General features: G+C 42.6%; 3 protein-coding genes across 5 annotated transcripts; 1 reads left to right on the forward strand and 2 right to left on the reverse strand.

Moving 5' to 3' along the window:
• Positions 1 to 4711: 4711 nt before the first annotated feature.
• Positions 4712 to 11287, reverse strand: ppp1cab (protein phosphatase 1, catalytic subunit, alpha isozyme b). Of its 2 annotated transcripts, XM_080466326.1 has the most exons (8): positions 10716 to 11174; positions 10522 to 10635; positions 9550 to 9681; positions 8667 to 8897; positions 7719 to 7823; positions 6709 to 6932; positions 5760 to 5894; positions 4712 to 5662 (listed from the first exon to the last, which is right to left on the reverse strand). In XM_080466326.1, exons 2-8 carry the CDS (start codon positions 10574 to 10576, stop codon positions 5567 to 5569), a joined length of 978 nt encoding a protein of 325 aa, XP_080322452.1. In that variant the 5' UTR covers positions 10577 to 10635; positions 10716 to 11174; the 3' UTR covers positions 4712 to 5566. The 2 variants fall into 2 exon arrangements, with proteins under 2 accessions (XP_080322452.1, XP_080322451.1); XM_080466325.1 differs by having other exon boundaries at positions 10522 to 11287.
• Positions 10892 to 16758, forward strand: pelo (pelota mRNA surveillance and ribosome rescue factor). 2 transcript variants are annotated; one of them, XR_013935444.1, is made up of 14 exons: positions 11305 to 11520; positions 12561 to 12653; positions 13087 to 13237; positions 13354 to 13444; positions 13570 to 13733; positions 13993 to 14053; positions 14449 to 14610; positions 14696 to 14742; positions 14873 to 14946; positions 15031 to 15102; positions 15217 to 15291; positions 15501 to 15532; positions 16204 to 16390; positions 16534 to 16730. XR_013935444.1 is itself a non-coding variant. In XM_080466310.1 (13 exons), exons 1-13 carry the CDS (start codon positions 11480 to 11482, stop codon positions 16296 to 16298), a joined length of 1158 nt encoding a protein of 385 aa, XP_080322436.1. In that variant the 5' UTR covers positions 10892 to 11479; the 3' UTR covers positions 16299 to 16758. The 2 variants fall into 2 exon arrangements, 1 of the variants encoding a protein (XP_080322436.1); XM_080466310.1 differs by having other exon boundaries at positions 10892 to 11520; positions 16204 to 16758.
• A 493-nt stretch (positions 16759 to 17251) lies between these two features.
• On the reverse strand, positions 17252 to 19447 carry paqr4b (progestin and adipoQ receptor family member IVb; the record flags this gene model as incomplete). Its single annotated transcript, XM_080487504.1, has 3 exons — positions 17252 to 17685; positions 18248 to 18466; positions 19282 to 19447. The coding sequence occupies 3 exons, from the start codon at positions 19445 to 19447 to the stop codon at positions 17252 to 17254; spliced, it is 819 nt and encodes a 272-aa protein (XP_080343630.1).
• Positions 19448 to 19747: the final 300 nt, after the last annotated feature.

Genomic DNA, 19747 nt, shown 5'->3' on the forward strand with positions numbered 1-19747 from the left:
CTGTCAGTGTCTCCCTCAGGTCAGAGCAGTGACATTTAACTCAATATCCCAGAAGGATAAGGTTTCTCCCTCGCTCCCCTCCATCTTCCGCCTCTGTCTGAGGCGTCCCTGCGTGAGCCAGGGGACTACTGCTGCGTAACTCCCCCCCCCCCCTCCGGAGCTGGGACACCCATCACCTCTGGGTCCCGCCGTGGCGCTCAACACGCCACGCCTATGTGCCGGGCTGAGGGATCACCATGTGCCGCCGAGGCCGCCGAGGCCCTCCCTCTCCCGCTTGCGAACCCTATACGTGTTCCCAGTTCTGTACAAGTGTTAAGTGGTGGTGCAGCTGCACACATGGCCATCTTATGCAACTAAGTCTGTCTCTGCTGACACGCACGCCACCAGCGAAGCGGGGATGAGGTGGCGTTTGGCACTTAAAAGACACGGAGCCAGGAAAGACTGACATATCTCCTATAGAAGGTTATTGCCATTAACGCCACATTCTCTGGCCTTGGATGCTTTCCAGCGGGGATATCATGTGGGCATAATGAAGTGAAGGAATCCCCATTTACAGTAGACATAAAAAACCTCTTTCAATCATCTGGTTGTTGGAAGAACTCCCAGGAATGACTTGTCAGAAAGTCCCCTTAAAACTGAACTAAACCCGTTGAAGCAGTAAGTCGGTGGCGTCGTCATCTCAACAGAACCACTGACCTGCCTGGACCCGTTAACTTTAACCTTCAAGCTTCATGTCCAACATATGATAAATGAAAAAAAAAAAAAAAAAGTGACTTGAATAACATAAATTGTAATAACGTGTTTGGTATTGACAGTGTGGACATAATTAGTTGTGGAGCCGTAGAGTTGGTGTTAGCCGGGTACTTGTTACAGCATTAGCTAATAGTAATAATAGAAGTGGCAGCTGAGTCTCTGAATCCAGAATTCCTTCGCGGGATATAAATAGAGCAGGTGACACTGTGCCGCTGGGCATGGCACCAGAACAGCTTTGCTGTTTTTTTTTGTTTTTTTTAATTTCAGAATGGCCCCAGCTCGTGAGTCTGACTTTCATCAAATGAGAGAGAAGAAGAAGGGATGTTGGAGGACACATTGGACTCCTCGGTGTCATCAGTATCTACGCGGTGCTCCGGACCGAGGAGTTCCTGGTTGTTCGCACCATTCCACACACTTAGGCCTGTACAAGAGAAGCCACAGGGGAGTCGGCGGGAAATCGAGCCTCTTGATCAAAAGTGGCTTTAATTTTACGGGAGTGTCATTCGCTCGAGCTGGCTCGGCATTTTTAGAGGACGATGTCTGCAAAAATCACTGGCAAAGGCGGTTTATTGGGAAACCCGATGAGTGCAGAACGCCAGCGGAGCAGCTCTGGTACCCCGAGAAAACTCCAAGTGTATTTGTTTTCGACTTATTGCAAACCTAAAATCCTGAAAGACGCTTTTATTTGAGTGCGGGTTGGAGTCCGGAAACACGTCATTTTAATGAATATTGGTGAAATCCTACTTGAATTACAGTGAAAGTGAGTGAGAGGAGATGCGTTGAATAGAAACAATAATGTGGCTGAACATGGAGGTTGAATTAAAAACAAAATAAATTAAAATCCTGTCTGGGGATCTCAACAGAATCCTAACAAAACAAAGCGTTAACATGACATGCTGCAAACTCTTTATGGAAAACAACGACTGGATGACAGAGTGTGTTGAGTTTGCTCGAGATGACATTTTAAGTAAATATGTATTTGTGTTAATCAGCCACAAGACAGCAGATAAATCGATGTGCTGCATTGCATTAAACTGGTTCAAGTTCAACTTTCTTTCTTTCTCAACCCGGCAACAAAAATCTATTTATTCACTCCAGTTTCTGTCAATACAACCGTCGTGCGCCCAAGGAAGTCCTCACTGAAGTCCGTGTCAGCCTCACAATAAATAACCCGGCACAGTTTAATCCATCAAAATAAGCACATTACTTAGATTACCTACTTTCATTAGCGGCAGAGCTTTTATGTCCCTACAGCCGAACCTAATATTTTAACGAGGTTTTATTGAAGTCTCAAACACAAAATCCTTCTGGAGTTTCATAATAGCGCTCGTAAATCAAACAGCTTCGTATTGCAGGCCTGCGTAGCTGGATGAACCAGTATGTACAGTATTTGGTATCATCTGAAAGATGAACTCCTGAAAAAATACTACATCTTCAATGTCTTGTCTATTTTGAGTAGGACACTGTTATCTAACCAAGACACTATTTTTGGGTTGATAGGTGTAGCTGAAGTGAATATTGCACGCATGAAAATTAAAAAAAAAAAGGAGCTATCAGACAACCTATGATATATGACATTCGATTATTTCTGTTTTTTTTTTTTTTTTTTTTCTCGACAGTATTGAGCACAGCACACTTACACTGATTGGAGAACAAGGTCACATTTCAGTCTTGAAGACTCACTGACCAACACAGAATTTAGAAACATAATCCCACAGAAGCGTCGCAGCTAGAATCTGAGACCCGGCCGCCTCTGACGGGCCAAGAGTGACCTTAAGTCGCCATCGCCCCGCTATAAATGTACAGAGGATTGTACTCCGGAGGAAGAATGAGCAAAGGTGGAGCAGCCAAGTACCGACGGATATCCGTGCGGTTTGCCAACGACAGGAAGTCGCGGAGTGACGCTGTGACTCTAATCAGACGTGTGGTTCTTGTTCAGGATCTAAGAAATACACTTCATAAATATTTTGCTTTTATTGAATTCGGGCGCCACTCTGTGGACTGTTTGAATTTTAGATGAATGATTTTATTCATCAAACATAGGTGGGCCGGACATTTACAGAAAAATCAATTTCCATGCAAGACTTGTCCTTCCTTGTAGTCCGAGACCCGACCCAGTTACACTTCGCCCCTAACCTCTGCGATCCTGTAAAAGGGAAGCAAAAAGGAACAGGGTGGGCATCTTGAAAGAGGGCGTTGATGACAGGAAGACGAATGAATGCAAAAAGAGCCCGAGAAATGCCTAAGAAGGAAACGAGATCCTTTTTTGATAAATATAGAATGAAGACCGAACAGAGACACGAGACTTTTCAGAGAGTCTTGCGTGAAAATAAAGATTTTAGTTTTTCTCCCCTTTAAAAGAAAATTAAAAAATGAGAAAACTGTATACTGCAGCTGGTAAATGGGAGTTCACATGAAGCGACTAACCTTCCCCCTCAGGAATGTATTAATCATGTTCTTAAATGCTGGTATGTGGTTTTGTGCCCAGTGGATCATCGCGGAGTGAAAGGAACAAAACACTGCCTCCCTGTGGAGGACGGCCAACAGACCCTCACACTGGACCACCGGATCAATGACTTCAGTCAGAACCAAGAGAAGAAGAACTGAAATAGATGCGATACAGGGGATTACACTACAAAACATCTTAGTGGGGATTCAAGCTATCAAAACTACACTACAAATTAATAAAATATGAATATCAATGAAAAGTCACCAGCGACAACTTTCTCATTCATTCGCACGTTCAACTTTCCAGTGATTCAATTCAAACTCTGACATGTTTTATTTTACATACAAACTGAATATTTCAATTATCTTTCACATCACTAGAGAAAATCGAAAATACAGGAACTGAAAATACCTGAATCTTTCACATTTCCCAATTGATTACCATTTGATCAACGCACAACATATTTTAGTTTGCAGGTTCTGAGTGTAGAAACTGTCAAAACCTTTTTAAACTACTTTTTCAGATTCACATTTTATGTTATCATTATGATACAAGCAAATCCTTATATAATTGTCTTTAGATCATCTTTACACACAGTACTTATAATTTCTGAAAGACTTTATTGTGTTTCAAATAATAGTCTGTGATTCTACATTTACTGTAGTTTTACTGAACATCAATCCGTTTTATATTAAGTTATGAAAGAGAGGCTGAAAGTCTGAGCCAGCTGACGACATTTGAGTTTCTTTTCCTCCCTGGATAAACTCTCTGGGTTTATGTTGTTTCAGGGTGTTTGTTGGACTCGTGTCGCTTCATCTTGCAGTTTCAAACTCTCTTGACAACGGCTCCAATTTGTTTTTTGCAATTTTGTTCTACGAAGCTATTTTCTTTTAAACTCTTGATAGTCTTTTCTTTTTGACATATCTTTTTCTTTAGCTTGACTCGTCATTTTGCGAGCTTACCTTTGGGCATTTCTTCAATATGTACTTTGTGTAAATGGTAAATTATGATATACTGTAGTGCTTTTCCATCACTTGAACATTCCCTCAGGCTCTTTACACTGTTAATCACTTTGTTTTTGACATCGAATTTTTTTTATACTCCTTAAAATATCCATAAAGGCTCAAAACTTAATGTTTGACAGCTTATTCTTTATTCTAACAAAACTTGGAAGCATCTTTCTTATATATGTGGCACCATTTCAAAGGGTGATTACAGGACATACCGGTATTTCCTTTCCTTGTGTGAGTTTTGGTAGAAAAGCTAAGAGTTAGTGTACGTCTGAATATAAACATAAAACATTTTCTACACTGGGCTCAAAGGAAACTGCATTTTCCGTCTTATGACAGTTGAGTTCATAAAAAAATATAAATACTTTCGAGCAAATGTTAAAAAAGGTTAAGAGACGCTTTTAAACATGGTGACAGTTGTTTGGATTCACTACAAAACCACTGTCCGCACGTCAGCTGCTGGATTACGAAACAGAAAACAAGACAAGAGGAGACGGTGCAGCTCAGATTCGCGCTTTATTGGTCAACTTGATGAAAGACTACAAAACGAATTCACAAAAAATCTCTTTCAAGTAATCAAATCTGTACAAACCTAAACTGTATGGGGTTTTTACAGCTCTGGCTCATATGAATCTGAAGAGTCATGTACGCACGTGTGTGTGTGTGTGTGTGCGTGTGTGTGTGAAGAAGTGTAGGTGCGTGCTCGCTCTGATTCGGTGACGCTCTACGTGGAGACGTCGCGCTCAAACAGGCAAAACGCTGCATGCACACACGCGCGCACATACACACACACATGCACACCCCTGTGTTGGAGATTTTACAGTACAGAGGACAGGGAAACCAAAACACTCCCCCCCCACCCCCTCCTCCACCGGTACACACGCACACACACCCCCCCACACACACACACACGCCACCTGCTGGCAGGGGTCTGCTGCTAAACCCATCATGACGGCAGCCGCCCGCCGTCTCCCAAACCCTGCGTTTTCAGTCAAATTGCTGTACAGACAGACACTGTGGTTTCAACCTTTCCACACGAAGAGTGGCAAGAGCAAAGGGAAAGTATAAATCTCTAATACTCTCACACAGAATGTACACGTGCACACATGATTTTAATGCTCACCTGCAGACGGGACACGTCGGTGGTCTGCCAACGCGCACGCACACACACGCACACACGCACACACACACACTCAGACAATTCGTAACATTAAATGTTTTAACAAGTACAGATAAAAAAGGAAAAAAAGCCCTGGGTATAGGTTTGATTTCTGGCTGTTTGGTGAGAGAAAGGAGAAGAGAGGTAGAGAGGGCAGGAGGGCTGGGTAAAAAGGTCAAGGGCAAACTACTGGTGTCATTTCTTGGCTTTCCTAGGAGGAGTGACGGGGCGTCCGGAGCCCATGCCCCCTCCGCCACTATAGAACAGCTTCTTGTCGGCAGGTTTGAGAATCTGAAAAGAGCAAAGAGCGAAAAGAGTCAAGACGGCGAAATGACAAAAAGACGACGTGATTCACAAGAGAGGCTCGGCGGCGTTCGCGGCGTCCCACCTGGAATGAGCACATGAGGGTCTCGTCTACGCTCATCATGGCTCCGGCGTTGTCGAACTCCCCGCAGTAGTTTGGAGCCGAGAAGAGAGTAACTAACTGCCTCTTGGCAAAGAACTCGTAACCATCCTCAACCACCTGCAGACACAGACCAGTGAAGAGTCGCCTTCAGGGGATTTAAAGTAATAATCAACATTTCTCTTTCACACCAAAGCCAACAGAGGTCCGTTGAAGAGCAAAACTACGGTTGTGTAACTTTTACAATTTATAACCGATTTGCACAAGAGCATGAAACGGCAACAAGAGTGGACAAAAACAAGACTACCTCAATTATTACAATTAAAACTTGTGTCTGTCAAAATATATTAAGTGAAAATCTGTTGCTCCCAGAAACCCAACATGCGCTGAAAGGTTAATGATTCCCTGCTGGTTCCACTTTGCTGCAGCTGCTATTTAAGTACTTCCACCTGCAGCACTTCTGCATGGCGTTTGTTGTAATATGCAACAGCATTGAACCGTGGCACTCAAATACACAAACACAGATAGATAGATCTCTCTCTCTCTCTCTCTCTCAAAGACTTTTTTTCTTCATTTCTCACTTTTAAATAAGTATACGCTCCATTTTAATTGAAGGGTTAAATTTTCATTAGTCAAGCGAAATGCAGCAACTATCCGCCAAAATATCTAAATTACAAAACTAAATCATAAACAAAACAAACAACAAATAAGTAAAACTAAAATATACAAAATGAGGTAAAGAATTATTGCCTTGTCCGGGAATCGAACCGCAGCCTCCTGACCTCGAATTCTAGTAGTGGATCACCATTGCTATATCAACCACTGAATTATGTTCCCATTCTGCCATGTTCTTTTTCAATTAATTAAACCATTTGTTAATATGATTCTTAATGGAATTCCTCTGACCTCACAAACACTCTCTACCTGTACTGACCTGATGAGCTCGACAAATGAGGTCCATGTCATGTTTGTGGAGGAACTTTGTGACCACGTCGGCACCGAATGTGAAGGAGACGCCGCGGTCGTTCTCTCCCCAGCCCAGCACGTCTTTGTCTGGGTCCGCCCACAGCAGGTCACAGAGGAGGCCCTGGTCAGGCACGTCAGTGGGGCGCATGACCCTTCGCACCTGCTCCATGGACTGGAGGTCCGGAGACAGGCCTGGAGGAGACGATGGGCCAGTTCAACTTCACAAAGCCAAGAATCGAACATCTCAATTGTGTCCATTTTTCCCCGCCCCCCGACAAACTAGAGCAAAATAGCAGTTTCCACGTTTCGGCAACTTCGTTAGGATATGTTCATAAGTGACAGTGAAGGATTTTGTCAATATGACAAAAGGTAATTTTGAAGCTTATTAAACAATTAAAAATAAACTAGTTTTCTACATGGCGACTGAGATGTGCAGGGACACTGCATGTGTAAAGAAGATAAGAGACTTTATTGGGCCAAATAAATGAATAACTAGCAAACAAGCAACATCATGTCCGTGTGTTATGTAACAATAAACCTGTGAAGCAGAAGGTGGAATTTACCCTCATTATTATCAGCGCCTGTTTATATTTTTTTGCATGGTGGCTCTCAAAGACACGAGATATCTGCAACGGACTGCTGCCGTCTGTACTCTGAACTCTTCTGATGATTTAGGTATTCTGTTTTACATTCACTCTAGTCAACCTCAGCAGGTGTTAAAACTAAATGTTTCTTTTCCTTTATGTATTCTGAGTGACCGACTGCAACACGCTCACTTCTTTAGTAGTTTGGACACAGAAAGCTAAAGTTGACCTATTTATCTCCAGCCATGTCTATGAATAGAAAGTGCAGGTACGTTTAGTCAAACAGTGCAGACCCGCACACATTCGACCGGCATGTTGACACGGACAACAGAACAGGGGAAGGCGAGCATGCACGCTGTGGAGAGGTGCCAAATGAACTATTTGACGAGGATACCTCCATGGCAACAGAAGATCTTCTCATCAACAATGGCTGCGACGGGCAAACAGTTGAAGCAGTCAGTGAAGGTCTTCCACAGCTTTATGTTGTATCGCCTCTTACCTGTGGGGAAAAAAAGCAAAAGAACTCACAATCTAATCTTTAAGTGTATAAAATCATTTGTGTGGATTGCATCAGATTAGAAATACTCTTCAATCCCTACTAATACAGCTTTATTGCAGCCTGTGGTTCCGTGTACTGAGAGGTTATTACGTGTACTCTTATCGCTAGATTAGTTTCACTGTCAGGTTTGAAAGTACTTGAAACTGTTGTGGGCATTGCTTCAGTAAAAAAGCTGGAATTGGTGATTCATGATCTCTTTTCAAAGTGAAGGACACATTTTTACTTGATAATAAAAACAAAGCCAGCAGACTGCTAACAGAAGCAGATAGGAACATCAGACATGTAAACCTTTTCTCAACACTTAACTTTGGTACTCTGTGAACCTTCTCATGTGTAGACAGCAGACTAAACACTTGGTAAACACAGTATTTTCATTGTTTGTCAGCTACTGCAGACTGTATGAAAACAAACAACCTCTAGAGAAAAGTATGCATCAGCTGATCATTAGAAGATCATATTTTTAGTATCACTTTCTGCTTAAATATCCTTAAAATTATATACAGACTACTTCAAGGTTACAAATGAGGAGACATTTCTTGGAAATAAGAGCAGACAAAAAAATATGTTCTCAATCTAAGCAATGCACATAAATTCCTCCCCTATCATCAAATTTTTTTTTTACACTTTTCACATTAATGGCAATCCTCCTGTTTCTTGTGAACAACCTCAGTTGAGCCGACACAAAATTTTGACTGTGTGTTGTTTACATTTTGAGTCAAAATGTCAGTGACGGTGAACCGTTAGCCCCAACGTCTGAATCAGTGTGCATGCGAAAAGACTTACACTCATCATAGAAGCCGTATATTCTGTTAATGGAGGCGCACTCGTGGTTTCCCCTCAGCAGAAAAAAGTTTTCTGGATATTTGATCTTGTAGGCCAGCAACAGGCAGATGGTCTCCAGGGACTGCTTGCCTCTGTCTACATAATCTCCCAGGAACAGGTAGTTGCTCTCTGGTGGAAAACCCCCATATTCGAACAGCCTCAGCAGATCATAGTATTGTCCATGAACATCACCTGTAAAGAGGAGAAACAGGAATGTTGGTCAAAGGTATGATTTTCACGTTGTGTGTATGAGTACAACAAAGGCTAAGTGGCTGGAATAGAGGTACAACAACACTTGGCATTATGGATATTGGCCAAAACATTTGAGATCATGACTGGTCATGTGTTCTTTTAGAGGAGCACAGTTCCTGCTACAGTGTTGCTTGATAGTTTGTGTTTTTAAGATAGCTGATACTCATCATCCCTAAAGGGGAGGAAACCTAAAAGACCTTGAAATCTACAATGCCGTATTTATTTGGCATTAAGCTCAATCAGAAATGCAACATAGGAGGAGAAGCTTGAAGTCCAAAAGATTACAGTACTGACAAGTTATTATCAGCTTGTCAACTCAGTTCTTTGTGTTGCAAGGTCAGAGCACACACTGTATTCTGTGCTAAAACATTTCAGTTCACGTGTTGTTTGTAAAGACAGTCTGCTTCGAATGGACTGTGATTCAAAAAGCCCACAGCATTTGGTCATGTGAATATACAACATTATGTCAGTGTAAGCCTCCTCTTATTAGTCCAGCACTCTAAGCCACAACAAGCCATCAAGAGAGTCTGAATATGCTGTGTGACCACACTTGCGAATTCCCTTGGCGCTAAAGAACACAACTAAGCCTCACCACAAATCTTGAGGGGGGCCTCAAGTTCGAGCAGGATTGGCTGGCTGAGGAAGATCTCCCGGGATTTGAGGCAGAGACCACGGATTTCATTCTCTGTCAGCTGAACATTTTTGCCAGGTCTGGAGCCTTTCACTGTGGCGAAGAAGAAAAAACAAAACAAGAGCTGTAAACAGTGTCCTTAAAACATTTTAGATCTCAACCAAAACCGTTATTTATCTACTGACTCTCCTTTTGCAGAACCATTACAAGTACATACGATTGGTGTGAAATATTAAAACCTTCCGGTAACACATAATCTTTGAGACTGCTTTTCACAACAAAAAGCTTGGTTACAACCACAAATCATAAGACTTTTGGTCACAACATGATTTATTTACTGCAGCTAAAAATAAGAGAACTATGGAAATCCTTAGTTTTGTAAAAACTTGCTGACAACCAAGAAGACCTGCTTATGATAGAAATATTGCTTAGCACATCCAATACGTATAAACAACAATAATAACAGGGTCAAAGGTTATTTATTACAATAACTGCAGCCTTTTGACTGGAGTTTTCCGTGTAAACAGTTTTAATTTGTAGTGTTGCATTTAAAAAGCATAACGACAAGAATTGCTTTTGAATTCGACAATAAAGTCTCAACTTAATGCATAACGCTGATGCCATTACTTTTTAACAGTAACATTGTGGTCAATGCATCCGTGCAGAGCTGCGATGGTTCGTTCTAGTCACCGCTCATATGGAAAAAAACCTCCCTCAATAATACAAATACAAAACATTACCGGCACATAATGTAATTGAGCCAAACTTTGGATGCCGCAGACAACATGTAACGGACGATGTAGTCCAAACTGCGCTTCGTTTGCATGAAGCGACAGATGAAGTGAATCTGTGGCGGCTATCGTTGTCTAGCCCCTCCGTTAGCTAAAATGGCTACCACTGTGAATACATATCAGGCGGAATACCGAGTCCTACCTTCCAGCAGACGTTGTATGATAGAGTCGATGTTCAGCTTGTCGGCTTCTGCCATGCTATTTTCCGAAAGCGGTCGTTTCTGTTGTCTTAAAACTTGTCGGGATAAAACGGGAGCTGTGGGTAGGACACCGAGTTATCGTTAGCCCAACTAGTTTAGCGTTAATCGGCTATCGTTAGCCCGCGAGCTCGCTAACCTTGGCGCTGAATTAGCAACCTCAAAATCTGAGGCCGGGTACTGGACTGTTAAAAATGGACTTTAGAAATCTACATTAGTCTACTGATTTCCACCGGATGCCAGAATTCGCCCTGAAGGATTTGCTTTTCTCGTGACGGCGGTGTTTCTGCCGCGGCTGCTAGCACCATGCCATCGACAAAAAAAAGGCTAGGCGAGCGTTAGCTCAAAGCGAGGTGAACGGAAGTGGGATGATCGTTCTCGAGCCCTGATTGGTTACTTTCTTAAAGAGGCGGGCCTTCGGGCATCCGTTCTTGTCCTGGATTGGCCGCTGTCTGCATCACTCATTATTTACTTATCTCAAACTACAATGTAGAGAAAAAAAATTACGCTACATTAAAGATAGGTGCGCCACTTTGCCCGCTGTGGATCGCCAGTTTTGCGAAACAAACCGAGCCAGACTACACTTGTCGATGCTTGTGCGGTATTTCAGTTTTGTGCGGCTTAAGTGTTTGTTGCGCAGTAAAAGCGACACCCACGGAAGTGACCAAGTTGGGATGGGATCGACGACGCACGACCACATGACGCAATGTCCCCGCGCCCGGGCAAACGCGTCACGCACCGCGGAGTGATTCATCCTGAAGTGAGACGAGATGGCTTAGCCACTTTTACTGACAGATTAAAAAAAAGAAAAAAAGAACAAAGAAAGGAAAACATGACTCAAACCCGCACAAACCTGTTGGTTTGACACCAGTGAGACTATTTGTGCCACACAAGAGTTCGACCATGAAGTTGCTCCATAAAGACATTGAGAAAGATAACGCCGGGTGAGTGAGGCGCGGCGGCTAAGCTTCGTCAGCTAACCAGCATGCTATTTTCGAGCCGACTTGTCCATGTGTCAACGCGATCGCTGTTGATGACTGGACATAATTCACTTTCAGACGCGTCAATTTGGAATTCTTTCCGATTCACATAGGCAGGGACCATTTTGTTGTCCATACGCGTAAACATATGCAACGTAAACCTCACAGACTTCTGCCACACAGACTCCAGCTTCATGACAAAGTAAACAAAACAGACCTCACATGTGTAATTCCATGTTTATCACTGTCTCCTGGGTTATTACCGCTAATTAACGATATGGAAGCTTATCTACAGTTATGAGGTTTATGGAAAAGTTTTGAAGCATTTAATTTACCATGGATATGTTATATATTATGATACCATTTAACAGCAAATCACACATTTTCCAATTCCAGTTATAATGACCTATCTTTAATGATTTTTTTTTCAAAGGCTTGTCACCTTTTGGTAGCAGCTTCTTACTGTTTAAGAGGCAAGTTTGTTTCTATAACACTATTCATACACAAGGCAATTCACGGTGCTTTACAAGGAAGTAAAGGAAATGCATTGAAACAAAGCCATTAAGAAATGCATCAAAAAATGAATAAATAAACTTGTTAAGATAAAGGTGAAAAATGTATGTAAAATCTATTTTTTAATGCAAACCCTGAGCAAAGAAGTGAGTGTGTCGTCAGCCTTCACGTGTACAGGAAGTTTATCCCACAGGTAAGGCGAAAAGGAACTACATCCTGCTTCACCTTGTTTCTCCTGACTCTGGGAACACTTGGTAAACCTTCCTGAAAATGTCATGGGTCTGGATGAAGGCCAAAAATTGGATAATAATATTTAGTTCCGGCCATTAATAAAGCCATCTGAAGATACACACTATTACAGTCCTTAGATTTACATTAACTACTTATAAAAGTACGTGACAAAGGTGTAAGAATTTTGAAAAGTGCGCGGGAATCCTGTAGTGCCCTGTGTTTCCGCGTCTGTGTGTGATGGATTGTAATCTCTTCTCTAGGCAGGTGACCCTGATGCCGGAGGAGGCGGAGGATATGTGGCACACCTACAACCTGCTGCAGGTGGGGGACAGCTTGAGAGCTTCCACAATCAGGTACGTCAGAAATCCTCAAGCACATAACATGTCAGTCTGAACCCATGTAGTGCACAAGCAACACACTCACACAGTTGTCCAGTCTTTTAGAGATGTGAGTTGAGCTTGTGAATTTCCCTGTATTTGCCTCATGTCTGTGTGTTAATCTGTTGCCACCACTCAGCACACATTACTGCCACTCATTAAGATGTAATGGAAAACACAGCTGTTTTTAATGAAGGTCTTGTATTTGAAAAACTGTTTATAAAACCTGCTTCAGATCTGTTGATGTTTATATATGAATTACTTTACTTAGTATCAGACATCAGGGCACTATTATAACACAGCACCATCTTTGCTATTGCACTGTTTCCAACTCGGTATGCCATCTTTCTGTCAGTAACTCAAAGTGACAGAGAGTCTGAAGTAAAGCTGCTGTCCCTCGTTCCTGCAGAAAAGTGCAGACAGAGTCGACTACAGGAAGCGTCGGCAGCTCAAGGGTTCGGACCACTTTGACATTATCTGTGGAGACCATCGACTTTGACTCCCAGGCCTGCCGGCTGAGAGTAAAGGGCACCAACATCGAGGAGAACCAGTATGTCAAGGTCTGAGATTTTTAATTGGTCTACATATTGGGAGCCAGATAAGTGTGATTGGACCAAAAGTTGTTAATCTTGTATTTAAAAAATGTTTTTTTTGTTGTTGTTGTTTTTCTTTTCAGATGGGTGCTTACCACACTATTGAGCTTGAACTCAACAGAAAGTTCACTCTAGCTAAGAAGAACTGGGACAGCGTCGTGCTGGATCGTATCGGTATGCAACGCTTAAAACCACAACAGCAAATTTTGTTTATTGGTGAATCGAGTTCACATTCGTTAAGTTTCAGGTCCAATTTTGCATGTTCTTCTTTCTTTTCTTTTCTTTTTTTTTTTTTTTAGAACAGGCATGTGACGCAGCACAGAAGGCAGATGTGGCCGCTGTGGTAATGCAGGAGGGTCTGGCCAACCTGGTGCTGGTGACCCCCGCAATGACTCTGCTTCGAGCTAAAGTAGAAGTTAATATTCCTCGCAAGAGAAGGGGAAGCTGCACTCAACACGAGAAGGTAAATCACTGCAGGGAAATGTCACGTGTGGGTTTATCCTTTGGGTTCTTCCTCTCACTACTTTAAATGGTCAGTTTGTGGCACTTTATCGTTGGAATCAGGTCACATTACGTTGTTGTGGTTTGACCTTTATATTTTCTTTCCCCTTGTAAAGTCTGAATGTTTCAGGGAAAAAAGGCAGTTTCATAATGTGAACAAACACATTGAATGTCGTCATGCAGCAGGATGGCCACGTTCTAATGTCTGTTTCTGTTTGCAGGCGTTGGAGAGATTCTACGAGGCTGTGATGCAGGCAATTCTTCGCCACATTAATTTTGACGGTAGGGCTGCTGTGGACACTGGCGCTTAGATCACGTTCCTCTTTTCCTCACTTGGTTCTGTTTTATTTTTTGTTTTCTTTTGGAAGGGTTGTTAATGCTCCACTTGTGTCCTTCCTATAAACCTTTGTCTTTTTTATGGTCATCATTTTTAATCTTACACACAAAATTGAACAAAATAGTGCAAGTTCACCCTAAAAATTTTCAAGTCATCCTCATCATTTTGATGTTAAAGCGGCATCCCGGATTTCACTATTATCCTTTAGTTTGACTGAAATAATGTCCATTTATTGTGTTTTCATTGCTTAAATTTATTTCGGCAAAGCCCTTTTTGTGGGCTGGGCCTTCTTTTCTCCCGTGTACGTTCGTAATCTGTCCCGTAATTCCTCTTTTTCAAGTGGTGAAGTGTGTGCTGGTGGGCAGCCCGGGGTTTGTGAAGGACCAGTTCATCAACTATATCTACAAGGAGGCAGTGCGGCAGGATAACAAGTTGCTCCTGGAGAATCGACCCAAGTTCATGCTGGTTCACTCCTCATCAGGTCATAAATATTCCCTCAAAGGTAGGAGCTGCTGGATGCTGGAGAGTTGAAAGAGTTGCAGCTCACCTTGAGGAGAAGACTGACTGACCTGCTTGTTGTCTTTCAGAAATCCTTAGTGATCCCACTGTGACAAGCCGGCTTTCTGATACAAAGGTGACAGGCAGTTCTGTAATTTCTCAGTTTTATCAGTCATCCCGTTTACAAATAACGCGCTTTTGAAATGCCTGCAGAGTTCTAAACTATCAGTGATTACGTTTTTATGTGTGTCACGTCGAACTCTCAGGCGGCGGGAGAGGTGAAAGCCCTGGAAGAGTTCTACAAAATGCTCCAACACGAGCCTGACAGGGCCTTCTACGGGTGAGCGACGGTAGCACACGACAACGAGGCTTTCTGTGAGGCGCAGTGGTCATCAACAACCTCCGTCTCATTGTGTCTTCACAGAGTGGCTCATGTGGAGAAGGCAGCTGACGTCCTCGCCATCGACACCCTGCTGATCAGTGATAAGTTGTTCAGGTACACACCGAGAGATATTTGTCTCATCTGGTTTAAAAACACAGCAGATGTTTGTTTCCTGACACTTACCGGGTCGTTCCTGTAGTTCACATGTGTGCTGCGCCTTTATTTCAGGCATCAGGAGGTCCCGACGAGGGCTCGGTACGTTCGCTTGGTCGACAACGTGAGAGACAGCGGCGGCAATGTCAGGTAAAGGTGAAAATACTGCAAAGACAAAACAAAGAATAGACACTTGAGTGTGAGAGATTAAATGTATATATAAAAAAAGTACATGAATACTGACGTATGTACATACAAGGGTTGTTTGACTTTTTTCGAATAAAGAGCCGTCGTTAATCAGTGTGATTAAAGGTTATTTATCCTCCAGCTGACGAGTTCTCCCTCTTCTCTTCATGCAGAATCTTCTCAAGTCTTCACGTGTCGGGTGAACGTAAGTTATAAAGAACTTTGTGTCGAATACAAACATCTTTTTTTGACAATTTATTCGAGAAAATCTCAGCAGCTCGTTCAGGATCTAGGGATATATATATATATATGTTTTTTTTATTTTTATTTTATTTAATTTTTTTAGTCTCATTCTTTATTGACCAACTGTCTTTTCTGATTTATTGATTGGAGTGATTGATTGTTTCAGTAAGAGCGAGGAACACGACAAGCCTCATATTGAGGGTGAACATGCATGTTGAATGCTGCAGAATCTTTCAAATGGCTTTTGAGCATCTCACTGTGTTTTGCACAAGTGAACATTAATAAAACGTTCTTTGTGTTGACATTGTTCTTATTTTTTCAAAGTTTTCTAAAAGAAAAAAAAGTGAACATTATTTAGTCTATTTAGTCTTTAGCATATGGGCTTTTCTGGCCCATATGCTAAAATGAGTTCACCACTCCTGGTTTTATTTTATGATCAATAGACTGAGTCACCCTCAACACTTTGCACTCTGGTAGAAACATTTTCTATTCTGCACTTTGGATCAGTACAAACACTGTGTTCTTTTACAAGTTGGTAGAGACCCTGGTCTGTGTCGTACTGGCGCTCTGGCGAGACAGAGCAGTTCAGGGTGAAGTCGTTCCACTGACATCTATTAACTCTTGTCTCCTCAGAGCTGACTCAGCTGAGCGGAGTAGCCGCCATCCTGCGCTTCCCCATCGCCGACCTCTCGGAGCCTGAGGACGAGAGCAGCTCAGACGACGACTGATCCACACGAAACGGACCGGATGGCTCTCGGTGGGAGAGACGGAGAGGGAGGCTGGCCGTGGGTTACAAATAACACAAGAATGCATTGATACGGTGTGTAGCAACAAGGAGAGAAAAACCTTCGGAAAAGAGGAATTCTACCTCTGCAACACACACACACATCTCGTTCAAATCTTAATTTGCACCTGATTTTCTAAAGTGGCCATAATTTCACTTAATTTGATGTGTTATTTCAGGGCTTTGTTGCTTTTTGGGTTGAAGATGACTTGTTGAGTCAACAATACTATGGAGAGGAATGTAAAATCTGTTGCCAAAAACAGAAGAAAACATGAAATGTGTGACATTTAGCAATAGAAAAAATTATTAGTTGGGTTTTTTTTCCCCCCCTGGTGTAAATACAACTTCCATTTCCTGCAAATAAATAGAAGCATGCAACTACGTGTGTTTGATTTTGTCACGTCAGCAGTAATTGACTTTACGTTTATGGTTAACTTCTGCAGCTTTAGTTGTTTTAACGTTCTTTAAATGACCAGACACACACACACACATTTACGCACAATATCTTAAATAAAGTGCGAAGAGGAAGTGAATAGTTTCTTGAAATAATGACAGATCAGACCAAGATATAAAAATATATAATTTATTACATACAGGATAAATATTTTCAATTCATAAGCTATGTTTTCCTGGGCGATATCACCCACAACTACTGCATAGTATCACACGATAAATCAAGTATGCTCAGGACCTTCATTTTCAACGTCGTGTTAATTTGAGCTCTACAGTTACAACACTGTAGGTACGTCTTATTCTTCTCTGGCGAATCTCAAATGATAAACTTCCCTTGTGAAGAATTTCAGCAGCTAGGACTAAAGTGCATAAAACGACTTCCTCTCCTCGTACTTGCGCTAAATCTCGTGCCTTATCGGTGCAAGCGTCTGAGAAGGTGACGCGTCACTCAGTGGGACACTGGTAATTCTTAATCCAGGCTAAATCCTCCAATGTGCCCCAGTGCAGGTAGATAATTGAGCAAATGACCATGACGTGCATGATCTGGTGGCTGTTGCCCCAGTTGTCGAACAGGCCGGGGCTGAAGCGCTCCGGGATCTGGACGATGTTGACCAGTCCTCCCGCCACGGCCAGAGAGTCCATGATGACGAAGAGGCGCAGGGAGTGCGGGCTGCCCACCCCGCTGCCGTACACCCGGAACAAGAAGAGGCTGAAGCGGAACAAGGCCTGCCAGACGAAGGCCCGCAGACGCAGGACGTTGGTGCGCGCCGTGGTGGCGCAGTAGATCCCGTAGGCCGACAGGAGGATGTAGGTCAGCATGGCAGTTTGTTGCACGGTCGGATAGCAAAGAAGGGTAATGTAGATGATGGGAATGGCCCCTGGAGAGGAGAGGAGGTGTGTTCCGTTAATGTTGTGTTTGATATGTTTTGTTCTGAATGGAAATTGTGTCTTGAAATCAGTTATGGAATTAACGATGTGACATAATATGCCAATTTATATACTCTATTTTCTCAATATCACATTTTAAGAAGAGATTTTATAGTTTATAGTCTTGCTGTTACACATAGCATATGTCCATAGTGTAATTTGACACCAGCCTCAACATATTTTCGTTCTTTTTTTTTCTCACACAATTAAAGTAACTTTAAAATCTTGCTCTTTAGCCGTTATAAGTAGCCCTAAGTTGTGATTAATATTTAAAAATGTCAGTGTGATGTATCGCGTGTAGGCAACCCGACTCTGCTACTTTAATTTCAATTATTCTTTTTATACCCCTGGATTATATATATATAGTATAATTTCATTCATTGACTGATTCAGTGGATATTCAAAAACTCATCACATGACCTGCGCATGATCACGAAGGCCTAAAAACACACTTGGATTTCTGATTTGCGTGCATAACATGCAGGGACAGAGGAGTTTCTTTCTGCGATTTACCCAGAGTGTTTACTAGGCAGACCCCAAACATGTCCAGGGACAGCAAGGTGTCGTACACATGTTCTCCTCCCACGTGGTTCATGAACACGTGGTAGACCACCGAGCCAACGGTGGGACTGAGGCAGGCCAGGTAGTGGACTATGCATATCCAAATGTTGTCCACATCCCACCACGGGATACTAAGAGGCAGCAGCACCAAGAAGAGGAAGAAAGGAATGCCTGACAGGAAAAAGAGAAGCCAAAAGAGGAAGAACAAGATAAGAGGTGAGGGGGAAGATTAAAGTGGGATTAATGGAGAAATTAAACGTATAATTCTGTGTTTGCATAAGTGACAGTTGCACAAATGCTGAACAATGTTGATACTTATTGAATGTGTTTCCTCTGGTTTATTTTTTTATACACAGTGAATGGTAGCTGGCTCCACGCAGAGACGCCTCAACACCACCCTGAACACTAATACCCTTCACTTCCCCTTATTACCTGCGGCCGTCTTAATGAACTTATGCTGTCGCTGGAAATGGAGCCGGCAAGAAGAAGACGCCTTTGGAGGTTCAAGGCTGTTGCAGATTTTAGCTCATCCCCAGTTAAGTTTCACATCTCAGATAAAGTTTTAACCTTGTAAAACCTGCACAAAAAACTGGAAATATTAACAAATACTAGAAATGCAATGTTAAAAAAAAAATCAAATCAAATATTTTTTCTGAAATGCATTGCTCAACATACGTGAAGGCGTTCAGCTGAAAGGTGTCTGTCACCTCTAAAGACCTAGTTATCCATTGGATATTTCCAAGACTGGGATTCCTAGGGCAGATTACAGCTAATGCCCCATATCCTCATTACACACCCTCGTCAGGTGGACTTGTGACTGACCACAAGTGAGAGTTTTAAACGTGTGCGACCTGTTTTGCACATATATCCGTCACATGTACTGGGGGGGGGGGGTTAGTAAGTTATTTTAATCTTCAAGCTCAGGAAAACCCCTCACGGGGTTGTAAGTGAAGCAAATGAAGGACAAAGTTAGTTTATTAACTCACCGTGGGTGTAAATGTTCCCCAGCTCATTGTGCATGTAGAAGAGGCTCCTGAGGCACTCCTGTGCTGTGGACACTGGCCGGTAACCCGTCAGGACATATCTGTTGAACTGGAGGTGAGAAGGAGTCTTTGCAAACTCCAAGAGCCGGGGTCCTTTGTAAAGCACCATCGTGACTTCCTGCAGCTGGAGGCCTCACATTCAACCCCCCCCCCAAAAAAAAAAAAATCAGTCCATGTTCCTCGTCACTCACATCCTAAGAGAGGCCATAGTCAGGACCCCCGGTCGCCATCATGAGCTGGAAACGCTGGTCCCTGAAGCCATCATTGGACAGGTGTAATTCCAAGCAAGCAACCTGTTGAGCTGGCCAAGTGGCATGCTTTCAGTGGGGCCAATCAGAGAGCAGCTTTTATAGCTAAGCTGGGGTAATCCGCCAAAAAAAAAAAAAAAAAAGCCATGTGCAAGGCTGCA

Source organism: Lipophrys pholis (assembly GCF_963383615.2).
Source record: "Lipophrys pholis genome assembly, chromosome: 1".
Taxonomy (NCBI): domain Eukaryota; kingdom Metazoa; phylum Chordata; class Actinopteri; order Blenniiformes; family Blenniidae; genus Lipophrys; species Lipophrys pholis.

What these genes read in the sequence shown, in the direction of transcription:
- ppp1cab (XM_080466325.1), bottom strand. Translation starts at nt 10,576, where the DNA reads ATGGCAGAAGCCGACAAGCTGAACATCGACTCTATCATACAACGTCTG. An exon ending in CATACAACGTCTGCTGGAAG is followed by an intron (nt 9,682 to 10,521) that starts GTAGGACTCGGT and finishes TCTTCGCCACAG; the next exon opens with TGAAAGGCTCCAGACCTGGC. An exon ending in ATACGGCTTCTATGATGAGT is followed by an intron (nt 7,824 to 8,666) that starts GTAAGTCTTTTC and finishes TTTTCCCCACAG; the next exon opens with GTAAGAGGCGATACAACATA.
- pelo (XM_080466310.1), top strand. Translation starts at nt 11,480, where the DNA reads ATGAAGTTGCTCCATAAAGACATTGAGAAAGATAACGCCGG. An exon ending in TCGCCACATTAATTTTGACG is followed by an intron (nt 14,054 to 14,448) that starts GTAGGGCTGCTG and finishes CTCTTTTTCAAG; the next exon opens with TGGTGAAGTGTGTGCTGGTG. An exon ending in TCTTCACGTGTCGGGTGAAC is followed by an intron (nt 15,533 to 16,203) that starts GTAAGTTATAAA and finishes TTGTCTCCTCAG; the next exon opens with AGCTGACTCAGCTGAGCGGA.